This window comes from Oncorhynchus mykiss, chromosome 29, assembly GCF_057628025.1.
Source record: "Oncorhynchus mykiss isolate SJ-2025 chromosome 29, ASM5762802v1, whole genome shotgun sequence".
Lineage (NCBI taxonomy): Eukaryota > Metazoa > Chordata > Actinopteri > Salmoniformes > Salmonidae > Oncorhynchus > Oncorhynchus mykiss.
Genome location: NC_143050.1, coordinates 46,847,292 through 46,866,883, shown reverse-complemented (window position 1 = coordinate 46,866,883; position 19,592 = coordinate 46,847,292). Strand labels below are relative to the sequence as shown.

Below are 19,592 nucleotides of genomic sequence, written 5' to 3'. Positions count from 1 at the left end.
CTTTTATATAGCCTCGGTATTTTATTGTGTTCGTTTTTATTTCATTTTTTACTTTATTTTATTCAGTACATTTTTTCTTAACTCTATTTCTTGAACTGCGTTGTTGGTTAAGGGCTTGCAAATAAGCATTTCACGGTAAGGTGTTGGGTGTTGTATTGGGCACATGTGACAAATTACATTTGATTTGATTTGTGACTGTGACTTTGTTGCTGTGTTATCTTGTGGAAACCAGACAGTGGGGGCGGGCTGCCGGTGAGTTTGTTTACATTGCTCATAACGCGCCATGCGATTCCTGGCTACGTGATGACGTAACCTGAAAGAAATCCGGTGGAACTCGGAAGAGAGGTGACTGTTGTATTCTAAATCAAAAGATCAAAATGAAATCAAAGGTGAGACAACTCTATTTTTCATGCATGTACGACACCTAGATATTTGCGTATGGTCAGTCATTCTTGAAAACCTAGGAATTCATCATGATCCTAAGAATTTGATGTATTCCGTGCATTCTACTTGGGTTAGCGCCATAGCTCAGCTAGCCAGCTTCTGCAACATTGTTTTTTCAGCATCTTGTGAATCACACGGGAAATGGAAATGTTTACACTTGTACGCAGTGTTCTGAATGCAAATCTGCACATAACAGTTTGCAGATGTTGGAAATCCAAACCTATATGGCTTACCTACGTTTTTTCTTCATTGTGAGTATTCAATTGTATTTGCTTGGTGACAGCTTCTATCATTGAGTATCATTAGCTAGTTGGCGACAGATTTCATGCGAATATTCTAAAATCTGCATAAAGAAAATATTTGCATTTTCCGTCAAGTGGAGTGTTTCCACCAAAACTGACTTGTTGCGGAGAAAAAACTGTGCGTGATGACGTAGACACACAGCATTAATTTTTTATTACGTTTTCATGTACGTAATACAAATCTAAATGTGTTTCCATCGCATTTTCAACTCAACCAATAGTTTTGTCACAAAAACTGTTGCCTAAATAGCCTGCCTCCTCTGGTCTTGGCACATGCGTTCTAACCAACAGTTCGCAGATACAGTGAGCGTAGACTAGTCTACATTATGAGATTATTATGGATATTTGTTTTTGTCAAGCATCGATCATCATGTCACCAGAATGAGTCCCTCGATATTTATTGGAAAAGACCATGAAGCTCATAGCGTGCACTTTCAGCACCCTAGCGAAGTTCCTCACAACTAACTTCACCTGTAACCTAATAAACTGCATGGTTTCCCGAGTCGGAGTGCGAGGACCACACACCATATCATCGCCTGACTCCCAAGTTTGCTTCAATATGATGGTTTTTAAATCAGTATTTGCGCATGAAGGCGTTTCCACCGCCATTTCTAGCATAATACATGTTACCGACACAGAAAGGTCCCACCATGTGGAATGAACACGTTATCTGTAGGCAGTTATAAAATTGTGCCAAACCTTCCAGTTTCCATCACAGCTGTCATTCATTTTCGTAATAATAATTAAAAAAAAGGTTTTGTACGGTATTACTTTGCTCACATGAACACTGTGGATCGAAGGTGGTTAGTGAGTAAACCCCACTTATGTACATTTTATGGCCATCTTTAGCAAGTTCTAGCTACTCTATGTGATCTCATGATTAATAGAATTATTAAATATTTGTCTAACTTCTTTTAAACTGGCATGGATAGTTAATCACAAATCTTATTTTATCACATCTAGTTAAGTGGGAGTGAAAGTGCATTTTTCTGTTTTGTCAGTGATATAAGGAATATCACAGAAACTGTGCTCGCAAAGTTAAAACATGAGTGGATTGCAAAGTACTAGGCCTATGTACAGTAATACCGTTACGCTCTAGATCTAGAACCCACATATTTAACTTCAACTTAATGAATGACTTGTTGATGTTCTACATGTTCTAGATCTAGAACCCTGGCTGCCATGGAGTCCGAGGGTAACGTGCTCCGCGTGGATTTCCCAAACTTCTCCGGATCCCTGCTTCAGAAGCTCAACCAGCAACGGCAGAGGGGCCAGCTTTGTGACATCATCGTGGTCATCCAGGGCCACCAGTACCGTGCTCACCGGGCCGTCCTGGCCGCCAGTTCGCCCTACTTCTGCGACCAGGTCCTCCTCAAAAACAGTGCCCGCTGTGTTTTACCCGACGTCATGCACCCATGCGTGTTCGAACGCCTCCTCCTCTCTTGCTACACAGGCACCCTGCACCTACCGGCCGGCGAAGTGGTAGCCTTCCTCACTGCAGCAAGCTTCCTCCAGATGTGGCACGTGGTGGACAAGTGCACTGAGCTGTTAGAGGTGGTAGGAAGCGGAACAAGAACATTAGTGCACAAGTCTTCTGGTGGGCTTGGGGACAGGCCTTCCCCTGGGGACAGCAGCTACCACAGCCCTGGGGATGGCTCCATGGACCTGGAGGCCGGCGGAGTAGCAGTGGAGGGCTTTGCCAAGATGGAAATGGATCAGCTCCTGGAGAACAGCTTCTCCCCATCCTCTCTGGAGAACAACAGCACCCAGCCCGGCGGCAGCTGCTCTCCGCCGGTCGACCACGACGGCTCAGGTAGCGAGGCCACCAGCCAGGACGGGGATGACGAGGAGGTTGGTGAGGGGGACTACCAGTACTCCAGACCAGCCTACGTCCCACCCAGCATCATGGGCCACAGGAAATGGGTCCATGTGAAGTCAGAGAGGCGTGAGGATTGCGGGGGCGGCGGGGCTCTGTTTAGCGGGGACTCTGCGGTTACTGACCCCGAGCAGATTAACTTTAACCTCTCCCAGGCCTCGGCCAGCAAGAGCTCCCTGGGCCACAGCATCGACGAGAAGCTGGTAGCTCAGCTGGAGGATCGCCTGGAGGAGGACCCGCTGGACTTTTATGGCACATCCATGGAGGGCTTCTCCGCCGACAAGGTCGAAGGGACCCCGCTTGGGCTAAAGAACGACCTGCTAGGAGGTGCAACCGGGTGTGAGGAGAGTGGCGGTGGTTTGGAAGGAAACCCCAGTGGCCTCCAGGAAGAGACTTCCCACTCGGGCTTTGCCTCAGTGGTCTACAAATTGTACCCCTGCCAGTGTGGCAAGAGCTTCACCCACAAGAGCCAACGGGACCGGCACATGAGCATGCACCTTGGCTTGCGGCCATATGGCTGCGCCGTGTGCGGTAAGAGCTTCAAGATGAAGCACCACCTGGTGGGCCACATGAAAATCCACACGGGTGTAAAGCCCTACGAGTGCAGCCTGTGTGCCAAGCGCTTCATGTGGCGGGACAGCTTCAACAGACACACGTCCTCCTGCACCAGGGCCCACCAGGCCCGGACTGCCGTCAACGAGCAGGCTGCCCAGATCTGCTGACCCCAGATCAGATTTCCAACTACAGTTCACCTCGTCATCTCCCACAGTCCCGTATCAGTTTCACTGAGCAGGCTTCCCAGATTTGCTGATCCTGGATCAGATTAACACACTAGCTTGGATGACCACCCTCCAATCAGTTTAGGTGGATATAGGGTTAATCCACCCGTTTTGATTTGAACAAAACCTTCCATACATATTTGCCCATTGTAGAAGTGCTCAGAAACAGCTTTTTCTTTTACCTGAATGCCAACATATTCAAAAGATTAAGGTGCTCAAAGTTTACCCATTCTTCATACCCCACCATAGCATAAAACATCCATGTCTTCATCACTGGAAAAGATAAACGGATTAGATTTATATAATTTGAAAAGCTTACAAACAGGGTTGTCAAACTATTTGATATATTTGCCATCGGTTGAGACACAACGTGCTCTTGAATACAGGGTGGGTATAATGGTTTGGCTAATAAATGTAGTAAAATGGGAATAACATTTACATTTCAAGTGGAACCACAAAGATGGTTGGAGGTCCAGACATCAGAGAATGTTGACTTGAATGGGAATATCTGTTGTTTTAAATTATACTGTCAATCCTCCATAGGAAACCTATTGAAATCATAGGAATTTACATTTTTACATTTGTCATTTAGCAGATGCTCTTATCCAGAGCGACTTATGTGTGAGTGCACACATTTTATTTATTTTTTTCATTTAAAAATAAAAATACTTGTCCCTCGTGGGACTCAAAGCCACAATCTTGACGGAGCATAGATAAAATAGATAATTGGAAATATAGATAATAGAATAGACATGACGATTTAAGTGTACATTTAATGGTGGGTTGACCGGTGGTCACCTTTGTGGTAGACTGGTAGTAGTTAAAGTTAACATTTTATTCAATGATCATTTCAGTGGTGTACCTGGTGGTTATTCAGTAGTGAGTTGCCTAGTTAAATAAAGGTTAAATATGTTTTATTTTTTAAACCCAGCTAAATTGCAGTGGTCTGAAGGGATAGGTCCATTACATTTCTATGATTGAAATGATACCCACCTTGTATTCTAGAGCAAGTTGTGTCTCAACTGTTGGTGGGCAAAACACAAAAACCTCAGACGATGTGAAATAGAGTCAGAGTTTACACATTTTTAGATAATTGAAGTTAAAGGTTTAAAAAAATGTTTACACTTTTTAACCCTTTGACACGTACCAACAAAAGGGTGTGATCATTGTATTGTGGTCCCTGCAGCGTACACTCAAACCAGTGTGATTAGAACGCTTATTTAGAACGTCCAGTTTTGATTGACACAACAGTCAGTATTTGAGCTGGCTACACTGTTTTCTCACAGAAACATTTAGCACAATCACAGTCCTTACAAAGTTATGCACTGAATGTGACCAGTTTATGTTTGGATGCAATGTCCAGACATTCACAGAAGTAGCAACAGCATAACACAATCATCCAAACCGGAAAATGTAGGCTACATTAGTCCTAGCACTAACTGAGGAAAGATTGAGGCCTGTTCTGACTACATATGCACAAATGTCTGCATACTTGATCTGCGGAAACACTGGGGAAGTGCTTGGCTTGGGCTCTCCTCGAAGTGAGAAGTTTGTCCGGTTCAGTAAAGTCTCAAACATAAATTGTCCACAACAGAAATCTCATAATTAAAATTCTTCAAACATACATGTATTATACACCATTTTAAAGATAAACTTGTTAATCCCACCACAGTGTCCGATTTAAAAAAGGCTTTACGACAAAAGCATACCATGCGATTATGTTAGGTCTGCACCTAGACACAAAAAAACACAGCCATTTTTCCAGCCAAAGAGAGGAGTCATAAAAAGCAGAAATAGAGATACAATTAATCACTATCCTTTGATGATGTTCATCAGATGGCACTCATAGGACTTCATGTTACACAACTTTATCGAACAAAACATTAATGTATTGTGTAACATGAATGTTTTGTTCGATAAAGTTCATATTTATATCCAAAAATCTCTGTTGACATTGGCGAGTTGTTCTGTTTTGCCTCCAAAATATCCGGTGAAATTTCAGAGATTTGATTAAAATACAACTGTTATGCATGGAATTAAAGATATACTTCTCCTTAATGCAACCGCTGTGTCAGATTTCAAAAAAGCTTTACGGAAAAAGCAGACCATGGAATAATCTGAGTACAGCACTCAGAGACCAAAACAAGCCATACAGATACCCGCCATGTTATGGAGTCAACAAAAGTCAGAAATAGCATTATAAATATTACACTAACCTTTGATAATCTTCATAAGAATGCACTCCCAGCAATCCCAGTTCCACAATAAATGTTTGTTTTGTTCGATAAAGTCCATAATTTATGTCCAATTACCTCCTTTTTGTTCGCGCATTTAGTACAGTAATCCAAATGCGCAGGCACTTGGTCCAGACAAAGTCAAAAAAGTTATATTACAGTTCGTAGAAACATGTCAAACGATGTATATAATCAATCTTTAGGATGTTTTTACCATAAATCTTCAATATTATTTCAACCGGAGAATTCCTTTGTCTTTAGAAATTAAAGGGAACGGTGCTAACTCTCACGGGCACGCGCCTGACTGAGCACATGGCCTTCTGGCAGACCCATGACTCAATCAGCTCTCATTCTCTCCCAGTTCACAGTAGAAGCCTGAAACAAGGTTCTAAAGACTGTTGACATCTAGTGGAAGCCTTAGGAATTGCAATATGACCCCACAGACACTGTATATTGGATAGGCTAAGACTTGAAAACTTCCCACTTCCTGGTTGGATTTGTTCTCAGGTTTTTGCCTGCCATATGAGTTCTGTTATACTCAGACATCATTCAAACAGTTTTAGAAACGCCAGAGTGTTTTCTATCAACATCTACTAATAATATGCATATCCTAGCATCTGGGCCTAGGAATCAGGCAGTTTAATCTGGGCACGATTTTCATCCGGACGTGAAAATACTGCCCCCTACCCCAAAGAAGTTAACTGACTTGCCTAGTTAAATAAAGGTCAAATAAAGAAATTCTGAAATCACGTGTATTAAACAACTCACGCTGGTGTGACCGATAAGAGATATTTGGAACTCACAAGTGACAAGGTTAAATATAATATTAAGTAAATCATGAAATAGTTTGATAACACTTTGTCATCTTTTAAATGACATCAAACTCAACCGTTTATCTTTTTTTTAATCAGTAATGAAGACAGGGATGTCTCATGGTATGGTGACATGGGTCAACTTTGAGCACCTTTATCTTCTGATTTTTTTGGCATTCAGGTCCAAAAAGTCATTTTCTGATCACTTCTTCCATGGGCAAACATGTATGGAAAGTGTTGTTTAAATCAAAAAGTGATCGACTTCAAATGGATTTACCCTTATAGATTTACAACGGGTCAGCGGCCTGAGCCAACCGTCACATACAAACTGATCCAAGATCAGAATCCTGGGACGCCAGCTTTGCAGTCTAGTCAGCTACTCAGATCTGCCAAGTCAGAATCAGAACCTCAGAAATTGTGGTGTGTGGACTGCTATAGCTACTTAACAGGAGAAACATGGAGTACATGTACAGTGCCTTCAGAAAGTATTCATACCCTTTTACTTATTCCACATTTTGTTGTGTTACAGCCTGAATTCAAAACATTTCATTTCTTCTACTTCTCACCCATCTACACAATATCCCATAATGAAAAAGTTAAAACATCTTTTTATAAATGTTAGCAAATTTATTGAAAATACAATACAGAAATATCTCATTTACATAAGTATTCACACCCCTGAGTCAATACTTTGTAGCAGCTGTGAGTCTTTCTGGGAAAGTTTCTAAGAGCTTTCCACACCTGGATTGTGCAACTTTTGCGTGCTATTCTTTTCAAAATTCAAGCTCTGTCAAATTGGTTGTTGATCATTGCTAGACAACCGTTATCAGGTCTTGCCATAGATTTTCAAGAAGATTAAAGTCAAAACTGCAACTCGGCCACTCGGGAAGATTCACTGTCTTCTTGGTAAGCAACTCCAGTGTAGATTTGGGCTTGTGTTTTAGGTTCTTGTCCTGCTGAAAGGTGAATTAATCTCCCAGTGTCTGGTGGAAAACACTGAACCAGGTTTTCTTTTAGAATTTTGCCTGTGCTTAGCACCATTTAGCACCAGTCCTTAACGATTACAAGCATACCCATAACATGATGCAGCCACCACTATGCTTGAAAATATGGAGAATGATACTTTGTAATGTGTTGTATTGGATTTGCCCCAAACATAACACTTTGTATTCAGGACAAAAAGTGAATTCGTTTACTACATTTTTTTGCAGTATTACTTTAGTGCCTTGTTGTAAACAGTATGCATGTTTTGGAATATTTATATTCTGTACAGGCTTCCTTCGTTTCACTCTCTCAATTAGGTTAGTATTGTGGAGTAACTACAATGTTGTTGATCCATCCTCAGTTTTTTCCTATCACAGCCATTAAACTGTAACTGTTTAAAGTCACCATTGGCCTCATGGTGAAATCCCTTCCTCTCCGGCAACTGAATTCGGAAGGACGCCTGAATCTTTGTAGGGACAGGGTTTATTGATACACCATCCAAAGTGTAATTAATAATTTCGTCATGCTCAAAGGGATATTTAATGTCTGCTTTTTTTATTTGAACCCATCTACCAATAGGTGCCATTCCTTGCGAGGCACTGGAAAACCACCCTGTTCTTTGTGGTTGAATCTGTGTTTGAAATTCACTGCTTGACTGAGGGACCATACAATTATTTGAGGTAGTCATTCAAAAATCATGTTCAACACTATTATTGCACATAGTCCATGCAACTTATTATGTGGCTTTTATGCAAATGTTTACTTCTGAACTTATTTAGGCGTGCCATTACAAAAGGGTTGAATACTTATTGACACAAGACATTTCTGCTTTTCATTTTTAATTAATTTGTAAAAAATGTATAAACATGATTCAACTTTGACATTATCAGGTACTGGGTGTAGGCCAGTGGGGAAAAATCTACATTTAATCCATGTTTAAATGAATTCTGTAACACAACCAAATGTGGAAAAAGTCGAGGGGTGTGAATACATTCTGAAGGCACCGTAAATAGACTTTGAAGCATGAATGGGTTTGGTCACACATCTAATGTGGGGTCCATGTTACCTCAATGTTCTCACATAGACGCATCAATAGCACACTGGCTAAAGCCATTATATTTACTTGGTTTAAACCATATATGGGCCTTTCTTTTGTTAACTATGTGGTAGGGCGTTTTTTCGCCCTCAGGACTAGATGTTGGAGAGTTGTGCCATTTATCTTGTCAATTAGCCAGCCATTCCCCAGAGGAGTGGCCATTTTGAAACCTTACTTGTTTATCCTCCGATGACTTCTCATATCTGTCACCTTGAAAATCAGGGATTCTCCTGTTTATCGTGTATTAATAGTTTATTTATTCATGGTTTGGGAGTGGAATCATGTAAATGAGACAGTGTATCTTTGACATACTTGTACAGTTGTAGAAAATGATGGTATGTTCAATGAGGGTGAGTATGGTTTGTTAAGGTGTGCCAATGTACTGTGTAGCCCAAGTTAGGTCAACATAACTTGTGAGGCTGTTGAGCTATGTAAATGGAATAGTACTTATGATATTAGCACATGTTTTTTACTTATGAACATACTTAAAGTAACCATCCAGTGTTTCCAGATTTCTATGAAATATTTCTATGAAAAATTAATTACAATTTGAGTGAAATAGTTTTCCTTCCAAAAATGGGTAATTAGGCATGTTAAAACACAGCTTTTCTGGGTTGGAATTGTGTGTGCGTACCCCAACAACAGAATGGTGTGGGTGTATACCGTTCATAAAAACAATTCATGCAAGTTGACTGAAGATTGCCCTGCTCAGCCAATGAGGCAGGGTGACATCATTCTCTATGGGTAAATAGCAAATATTTTTTTAAATGGTCTGTTTGAGATACAAGTTTGAGGTGGAGTTTGTGTTTTTTTTCTCAAATTTATGATTTGGCCACAAATCTGAGTATGAAATGAGTCAACAAAATTATTTGGGTTTGAGTTAACAGAATATATACTTTTAAAAGTTAGGTTTTCCCTGGACAGTTACTTTAAGTTTAATGAGTCATGCATTTCAGTTTTGGAAATAGTATTCTTAAAGGCACTTAAACCTAGTTTGAACCAGAGCATGCCTTTCTAGTGACTTTTTGCCAGTAGGCTACCTGCTAGATAGTCTCTTCACACTTTTGTTCAGTCAGCCACATAAAGAGTTATGTGAAAAATAATACAAGAAAGGTAGTATGCCTAATTTTAAAATTATGCCTGCGATAAGTCATAAGACTGTTTCGCTTGCTAGGTTTGTGATGCTAGGTCGGTTTTACAGTTTATACTATTTCAATTCAAACAGGATTTGACTGATGTTATATTTCCAAACAACAATTGATATGTTTAACTGGAAACCTCAATTACATATACTAAAACCTCAACATATTTATCATAAAATATTTAACTATATTTTCAGGAAGTAGGTATAAATAAATGTACAAATGCACAAAAAGATTACTGTACTGTAGTTCTGATAATCAACATATTGAATATAGTTTGTGGTTTCTTACTACTCTTATAGCCTAATAAATATTGTTTTTAGATAATTTATGACTGACAATGTTGATATATTGTTATTTTTTTAATCAGCACGCGTTAATGGATTTTGAATTTAAGATATGATCCTTGTAGAATGAACGTTAAATCCTACAATGTTTTGTAAAAAAAGGTGACAATTGGTACTGATACCACCACAACGAGGAATATGCCACAATCTGTTCACCAATAGCTTTCTAGGTATTGTTAAAGAAAATTCAAGTGGACAGTCTAAGATTTTGCACTAGTTGCTACTTTTGTGACTATGTATTACGGGTGCCCTGGGAAATAAAGAGCAAACTATCTTCATTTTGAGGATAAACAAACATAATGATTGAACTACAGGACCAACTGAATTTGTTTGGGAAGATGTTTCTGCTTTTGCTTCCTTATATTAGTGATGACATTTTGTAGTATACTGAATAATACGATACTACACCTATTAGTATCCCTTGATCAGGTTCCATGATCAAACATGTTTTTAGAAATGTTTGCAAATGTATTGAAAATGAAATGAGATGCAGAAATATGTAATTTACATAAGTATTCACACCCCTGAGTCAATCCACGTTAGAATCACGGTTGACAGTGATTACAGCTGTGAGTCTTTCTTGGTAAATCTCTAAGAGCTCTGCACACCTAGATTGTACAATATTTGCACGTTTTTCTTAAAAAAATATTCAAGCTCTGTCAAGTTGGTTGTTGATCATTGCTAGACAACAATTGTCATTTCTTGCCATAGATTTTCAAGTAGATTTAAGTCAAAACTGTAACTAGGCCGCTCAGGAACATTCAATGTCATCTTAGTAAGCATCTCCAGTGTCTGTTCAGCCTTTTGTTTTTCGGTTATTGTCCTGCTGTAAGGTGAAAAGAACCTGGACCAACAAAGGTATTGCAAGTGTCTGGAACAGGTCATTTTTCATTATTTTTCAGGATTCTTGATTACTAGTATGCAAATTGTATTTTTGTATTGGCTGCTAACGAAACAAAAGACAATCATTTTAGAGTGACAGTCTTTTTCATGTGAAAGCTAACATTGGAGCATTTGATTCAAAGTAGGACATCTATGTCTACTGTATGCGGTACAAAATATGGTATCTGAAATGATGCTACGGTATTTGCTTCCACATTTATCAGAAGTTCTGTAGGTTATCTGGAGAAGTGTAATCTAATTATCAATTGAAAATAAATTCCTCGGAATGATAGGCCTAGGTACTGTTAAATCAAATTAAAGTGAACAGTCTGAGATTTAGCACTAGTTAGTTGCTACTTTTGTGACTGTATTACAGGTGTCCTGGGAAAATAAAGAGCAAGCTGACTTCATTTTTGAGGATAAAAAACAATGATTAAGCAATAGGACCAATTGAGCTTGTTTGGGAAGATGTTTCTGCTTCCGTGTCCATTATATTAGCGGTGAAACTAAAACTACCTCACATAAATTAGCATGTGTCTTTAAATTTTTACTATCTAACAAAAGTTGCTCCCATTTTTCCAGAACTCTTTCCTAAAACTTTCTTTGTCACCATTTTCGATATTTTCTTCTTATAGAAGAACTTGGAATGTTTTGTACAAACAAAATGTTTTCAGCAATAAATGTTTGCTCCCTGTGTAACATTTCATAGGTGATGTTGTTTGGAAATCTCTACTTCACTAGGTTAAATTAATTATTTCAATGATATTACCTGTGGACTATTTCTCTTATGCTGTGTGAATGGAACAACTTATGACACCCTACCACAGGGTGGTGTATTTTGAGACGGTCAAATAACGGAGGGTTGTCTTGATACCACAGCACTGAGTTTACCACGGCAAAAAGAAAACACAAAGCAGACTGAACTCTATGGTCCTTTAAAAAACCTGCTGTATGTAAAATATTGTGTGATGTAGCTTGGGAATAAACAAATGTGACTCTAGGTGACAACAGAAGGCTTGGGCCGTGTTTGAGAACATAAAAACCGCCATGTACCATGGGTGACTTGTGACTGACAGAGTACTTATTTATTATCCAAGGGGATTTGTAAACCAGTCAGTCTCGACTCCCCTTTAAAGTCAGCTGCAATGTTGAACTGCGTGTTTGCAACATTTGAAAGAAATTCTCAAGAAATGATGTTGTTTTGTTTCCATTCCAAGATACTTCAGAGTATTGCGATACTGTTATTGTGACAACCACAGAATGTAGTAAGTATTTCCTATTACCTTTCCTATTACCGCGTGCGGTTGACCCACATGACATAATCCTCATACCGATCATGTCATCTTTGTGAAAGTATGATGCTTTACTGCCTTCAGGAAGTATTCATACCCCCTGACTTATTCCACATTATGTTGTGTTACAGCCTGGATTCAAAATGGATGAAATAGATTGTAACTAAAGGCACTGTAACTAATCACTCACTTCAATGCGTGCTGAGTCTCAGGTTTCATATTGATCACTAGACTAGGAAGCCACAGACCGTTACAGGTCGTTCCACTAAAAGACTCTCTTTTGCATACCTTTTATATTTTATGTAAAAATTGTACACCAGTATGGCATTTTATGAGTCTGTTATATTAAAGGAAGTGCCCTTTTAATATAGACAATGTGGAAAATTAAATAAATCAGATATTTAATATGAATAAAGATTTGCTTAAGTGCCATAATTCAGCATTGACATGTCCCTCCATGCAACCCCACAAATGAATACTACAGTTTACTATAGGATACTGTAGTACTTACTATAGAATTCTGAAGCAAACTGTAATATACTGTAGAATCCTATTCTCCACGCTAGTATTCCTCAATCTTGTAGTGTTTACTATAGACTTCTGTAGTATTCTGTAGAATTATATACTACACACTGTAGTATTCCTCAATTGTGTAGTGCTTACTACATCATTTTGTAGTATACTGTATAATACTATACTACACACTAGTAACCCCCTGAATCATGTAGTGCTTACTATAGATTTGTGAAGTATGCTGTAGAATACTATCAATACAAAAAACAATGTTTTAAGTGAAATATTAGCTTTTGTCTGAAGCTGAAAAAGACAGGACATTCTAAAGCTTATTTGACCTATGCAAAAGGCTTTACAGCATAAGCAGTTTGACTACTACTAGAGTACTGTGGCGTTATTATCTACTGTACTTCAACAACATATGTACTCACATTGGATGGGTGTATTAGGATTCAAACCTTCTTTCAAACAGCCTAATATGAACTCCTAGAGTCGGTTTACCACATTCATGTACTTGGTAATATAAACGTGTTTTTTCATGTAAAACATAATCCCATTCCACTCATTTAAACATTGTATGGGGAGGTTTTCCCAGACACAGATTAAGCCTAGTCCTGGATTCAAAAGCAAGATCAATGGAACATTTATGGTCCAGGACTAGGTGTAATCTGTGTCTGCAAAACAGCTCCTTAACCTGCCTGACATTTGACCAAGCTTAATACATAAGCCTACTGAGACAAGTTAGTTGACCGCTTTTGAACATATTTTAAAGCTATACATGTTTATGTTCCTGTTATAAACAATGGAGTAATGCAGCCTTATATTTTGGTTTATGTTAGGGTAAGACAGTTGCGCTATGCACTTGAGGCATTTATAAGTTATAGTATTTAAAGGGTCAATTTGTAATTGCTTAATCAATTTTTTTTAACTTACAACTTATTTACACATACCCATTGATTCTTGAAGAATATAACTTATATATTAAATGCCTCATGTACTTTACTGTACATCTGTTGTTGATGTACAGTAAATCAGTAAAGTTACAGTACTCTAGCAGTAGTCAAACTGCTTATGCTGAAAAGCCTTGTTAGTGCATAGGTCAAATTAGCTTTTGAATTTCTGTCGTTTTCGGCTTCAGCCAAAAGCGAATATAGTTTTTATAATTTCCAGGTATGTTTTTTTTTTTACCCGGAAGGTCTGATAATAGTCCTGCCACCGAACATTATTACTGTGCATTATAACTATTTGAAATTGCTTAAAACGACATGGCTGTCAATGGCCTAAAGTAGTTGGTTTTTAAAATGGGAGAGCTCTTTAACAGTTTAATAAGCTAGACACTAGACCAGCTGTAAACAGGTCTTAGAATTACATAACTAGTTTATAAGCTATACTAGAATTATTTAAATGTGAATTCATTCGCTTAAAAGGAATACATTTACCACAGTACCTAACTCCCCCATGATATATTTTCTGGATATTGTGTTGGGCCAAACAACGCCATTTACCTATTTATTAGGATCCCCATTAGCGTTTGCAGAAGCAGCAGGTACTCTTCCTGGGGTCCACAAAAAAAATACAAAACATGACAAGTAACAGAACACTGATACACTGATGGACAAGGACAGTCACACAAATGTCAAATACAATGATAAACAAACAATACAACAAAAAAGAAACCAGGCCGCCAGTTGGGGAACTCTAATACAAAGTCAAATTAGTTCATAAAGTATGACCGGGAGAGGTAGATGAAGCCAAGTGTAAGATTAGAGCCATTCTGATAGATGTGTGGCAGGAGAGGAGTTCATAAAGTATGACCGGGAGAGGTAGATGAAGCCAAATGTAAGATTAGAGCCATTCTGATAGATGTGTGGCAGGAGAGGAGTTCATAAAGTATGACCGGGAGAGGTAGATGAAGCCAAGTGTAAGATTAGAGCCATTCTGATAGATGTGTGGCAGGAGAGGAGTTCATAAAGTATGACCGGGAGAGGTAGATGAAGCCAAATGTAAGATTAGAGCCATTCTGATAGATGTGTGGCAGGAGAGGAGTTCATAAAGTATGACCGGGAGAGGTAGATGAAGCCAAGTGCAAGATTAGAGCCATTCTGATAGATGTGTGACAGGAGAGGAGTTCATAAAATATGACCGGGAGAGGTAGATGAAGCCAAGTGTAAGATTAGAGCCATTCTGATAGATGTGTGGCAGGAGAGGTGTTCATAAAGTATGACCGGGAGAGGTAGATGAAGCCAAGTGTAAGATTAGAGCCATTCTGATAGATGTGTGGCAGGAGAGGTGTTCATAAAGTATGACCGGGAGAGGTAGATGAAGCCAAGTGTAAGATTAGAGCCATTCTGATAGATGTGTGGCAGGAGAGGAGTTCATAAAGTATGACCGGGAGAGGTAGATGAAGCCAAATGTAAGATTAGAGCCATTCTGATAGATGTGTGGCAGGAGAGGAGTTCATAAAGTATGACCGGGAGAGGTAGATGAAGCCAAGTGCAAGATTAGAGCCATTCTGATAGATGTGTGGCAGGAGAGGAGTTCATAAAGTATGACCGGGAGAGGTAGATGAAGCCAAGTGTAAGATTAGAGCCATTCTGATAGATGTGTGGCAGGAGAGGTGTTCATAAAGTATGACCGGGAGAGGTAGATGAAGCCAAGTGTAAGATTAGAGCCATTCTGATAGATGTGTGGCAGGAGAGGAGTTCATAAAGTATGACCGGGAGAGGTAGATGAAGCCAAATGTAAGATTAGAGCCATTCTGATAGATGTGTGGCAGGAGAGGAGTTCATAAAGTATGACCGGGAGAGGTAGATGAAGCCAAGTGTAAGATTAGAGCCATTCTGATAGATGTGTGGCAGGAGAGGAGTTCATAAAGTATGACCGGGAGAGGTAGATGAAGCCAAATGTAAGATTAGAGCCATTCTGATAGATGTGTGGCAGGAGAGGTGTTCATAAAGTATGACCGGGAGAGGTAGATGAAGCCAAGTGTAAGATTAGAGCCATTCTGATAGATGTGTGGCAGGAGAGGAGTTCATAAAGTATGACCGGGAGAGGTAGATGAAGCCAAGTGTAAGATTAGAGCCATTCTGATAGATGTGTGGCAGGAGAGGAGTTCATAAAGTATGACCGGGAGAGGTAGATGAAGCCAAGTGTAAGATTAGAGCCATTCTGATAGATGTGTGGCAGGAGAGGAGTTCATAAAGTATGACCGGGAGAGGTAGATGAAGCCAAATGTAAGATTAGAGCCATTCTGATAGATGTGTGGCAGGAGAGGAGTTCATAAAGTATGACCGGGAGAGGTAGATGAAGCCAAGTGTAAGATTAGAGCCATTCTGATAGATGTGTGGCAGGAGAGGAGTTCATAAAGTATGACCGGGAGAGGTAGATGAAGCCAAGTGTAAGATTAGAGCCATTCTGATAGATGTGTGGCAGGAGAGGAGTTCATAAAGTATGACCGGGAGAGGTAGATGAAGCCAAGTGTAAGATTAGAGCCATTCTGATAGATGTGTGGCAGGAGAGGAGTTCATAAAGTATGACCGGGAGAGGTAGATGAAGCCAAATGTAAGATTAGAGCCATTCTGATAGATGTGTGGCAGGAGAGGAGTTCATAAAGTATGACCGGGAGAGGTAGATGAAGCCAAGTGTAAGATTAGAGCCATTCTGATAGATGTGTGGCAGGAGAGGAGTTCATAAAGTATGACCGGGAGAGGTAGATGAAGCCAAATGTAAGATCAGAGCCATTATGATAGATGTGTGGCAGGAGAGGAGTTCATATAGTATGGCCAGGAGAGGTAGATGAAGCCAAATGTAAGATTAGAGCCATTCTGATAGATGTGTGGCAGGAGAGGTTGGACAGCAAGCCCAAGGCTCTGCATCTACTGCATACAGTGGTTCCTTAACTAAAAGTTTTGAGATTATTCAGCGGGATTTAGAGGTAATTTGTGGTTAAGTACGGTACCCTGTGTCACTGTTTCATTGCTTCACACCAGCGCAAGGGGGAGAAAGAGCACTGATTACTCTTTTGGTTCCCAAGGCGCTAATGTGTCTCTACCGTACAATGAATGGCCTATATAAAAATCAAACTTTTTTGTTGTTTCTACGCGTCAACAGTTTGCCATGTACACTATTATAGTCTCTAAAATGACATGGATGCCATGTACAGTATTATAGTCTGTAAAATGACATGGATAACAGTTACACTATTATAGTCTCTAAAATGCCCTGCATGCAATGTACACTATTATAGTCTCTAAAATGACCTGGATGCCATGTACACTATTATAGTCTCTAAAATGACCTGGATGCCATGTACACTATTATAGTCTCTACAATGACATGGATGCCATGTACAGTATTATAGTCTGTAAAATGACATGGATAATAGTTACACTATTATAGTCTCTAAAATGACCTGGATGCCATGTACACTAGTATAGTCTCTACAATGACATGGATGCCATGTACAGTATTATAGTCTGTAAAATGACATGGATAACAGTTACACTATTATAGTCTCTAAAATGCCCTGCATGCAATGTACACTATTATAGTCTCTAAAATGACCTGGATGCCATGTACACTATTATAGTCTCTAAAATGACCTGGATGCCATGTACACTATTATAGTCTCTAAAATGACATGGATGCCATGTACACTATTATAGTCTGTAAAATGACCTGGATGCCATGTACACTATTATAGTCTCTAAAATGACCTGGATGCCATGTACACTATTATAGTCTCTAAAATGACCTGGATGTCATGTACACTATTATAGTCTCTAAAATGACCTGGATGCCATGTACACTATTATAGTCTCTAAAATGACCTGGATGCCATGTACACTATTATAGTCTCTAAAATGACCTGGATGTCATGTACACTATTATAGTCTCTAAAATGCCCTGCATGCAATGTACACTATTATAGTCTCTACAATGACCTGGATGCCATGTACACTATTATAGTCTCTAAAATGACCTGGATGCCATGTACACTATTATAGTCTCTAAAATGACCTGGATGCCATGTACACTATTATAGTCTCTAAAATGACCTGGATGCCATGTACACTAGTATAGTCTCTAAAATGACCTGGATGCCATGTACACTATTATAGTCTCTAAAATGACCTGGATGCCATGTACACTATTATAGTCTCTAAAATGACCTGGATGCCATGTACACTATTATAGTCTCTAAAATGACCTGGATGCCATGTACACTATTATAGTCTCTAAAATACCTGGATGCCATGTACAGTGTTATAGTCTCTAAAATGACCTGGATGCCATGTACACTATTATAGTCTGTAAAATGACCTGGATGCCATGTACACTATTATTGTCTGTAAAATGACATGGATAATAGTTACACTATTATAGTCTCTAAAATGAACTGGATGCCATGTACACTATTATAGTCTCTAAAATACCTGGATGCCATGTACAGTGTTATAGTCTCTAAAATGACCTGGATGCCATGTACACTATTATAGTCTGTAAAATGACCTGGATGCCATGTACACTATTATAGTCTCTAAAATGGCCTGGATGCCATGTACACTATTATAGTCTGAAAAATGACCTGGATGCCATGTACACTATTATAGTCTCTAAAATGACCTGGATGCCATGTACACTATTATAGTCTCTAAAATGACCTGGATGCCATGTACACTATTATAGTCTCTAAAATGACCTGGATGCCATGTACACTATTATAGTCACTAAAATGACCTGGATGCCATGTACATTATTATAGTCTGTAAAATTACCTGGATGCCATGTACACTATTATAGTCTCTAAAATGACCTGGATGCCATGTACACTATTATAGTCTCTAAAATTACCTGGATGCCATGTACACTATTATAGTCTCTAAAATGACCTGGATGCCATGTACACTATTATAGTCTCTAAAATGACCTGGATGCCATGTACACTATTATAGTCTCTAAAATGACCTGGATGCCATGTACACTATTATAGTCTGTAAAATGACATGGATGCCATGTACACTATTATAGTCTCTAAAATGACCTGGATGCCATGTACGGTATTATAGTCTGTAAAATGACATGGATAACAGTTACACTATTATAGTCTCTAAAATGACCTGGATGCCATGTACACTATTATAGTCTCTAAAATGACCTGGATGCCATGTACACTATTATAGTCTCTAAAATGACCTGGATGCCATGTACACTATTATAGTCTGTAAAATGACATGGATAATAGTTACACTAATATAGTCTCTAAAATGACCTGGATGCCATGTACACTATTATAGTCTCTAAAATGACCTGGATGCCATGTACACTATTATAGTCTGTAAAATGACCTGGATGCCATGTACACTATTATAGTCTCTAAAAATGACCTGGATGCCATGTACACTATTATTGTCTGTAAAATGACATGGATAATAGTTACACTATTATAGTCTCTAAAATGACCTGGATGCCATGTACACTATTATAGTCTCTAAAATGACCTGGATGCCATGTACAGTATTATAGTCTGTAAAATGACATGGATAACAGTTACACTATCATAGTCTCTAAAATGACCTGGATGCCATGTACACTATTATAGTCTCTAAAATGACCTGGATGCCATGTACACTATTATAGTCTCTAAAATACCTGGATGCCATGTACAGTGTTATAGTCTCTAAAATGACCTGGATGCCATGTACACTATTATAGTCTCTAAAATGACCTGGATGCCATGTACACTATTATAGTCACTAAAATGACCTGGATGCCATGTACATTATTATAGTCTGTAAAATGACCTGGATGCCATGTACACTATTATAGTCTCTAAAATGACCTGGATGCCATGTACACTATTATAGTCTCTAAAATGACCTGGATGCCA

General features: G+C 39.0%; 1 protein-coding gene across 1 annotated transcript; it reads left to right on the top strand.

Annotated features, from left to right (window-relative positions):
- The first annotated feature begins 256 nt into the window (after window positions 1-256).
- LOC110509533 (zinc finger and BTB domain-containing protein 43) lies at window positions 257-5,459 on the top strand. The gene is made up of 2 exons (XM_021590451.3): window positions 257-389; window positions 1,910-5,459. Exon 2 carries the CDS (start codon window positions 1,929-1,931, stop codon window positions 3,342-3,344), a length of 1,416 nt encoding a protein of 471 aa, XP_021446126.2. The 5' UTR covers window positions 257-389; window positions 1,910-1,928; the 3' UTR covers window positions 3,345-5,459.
- Window positions 5,460-19,592: the final 14,133 nt, after the last annotated feature.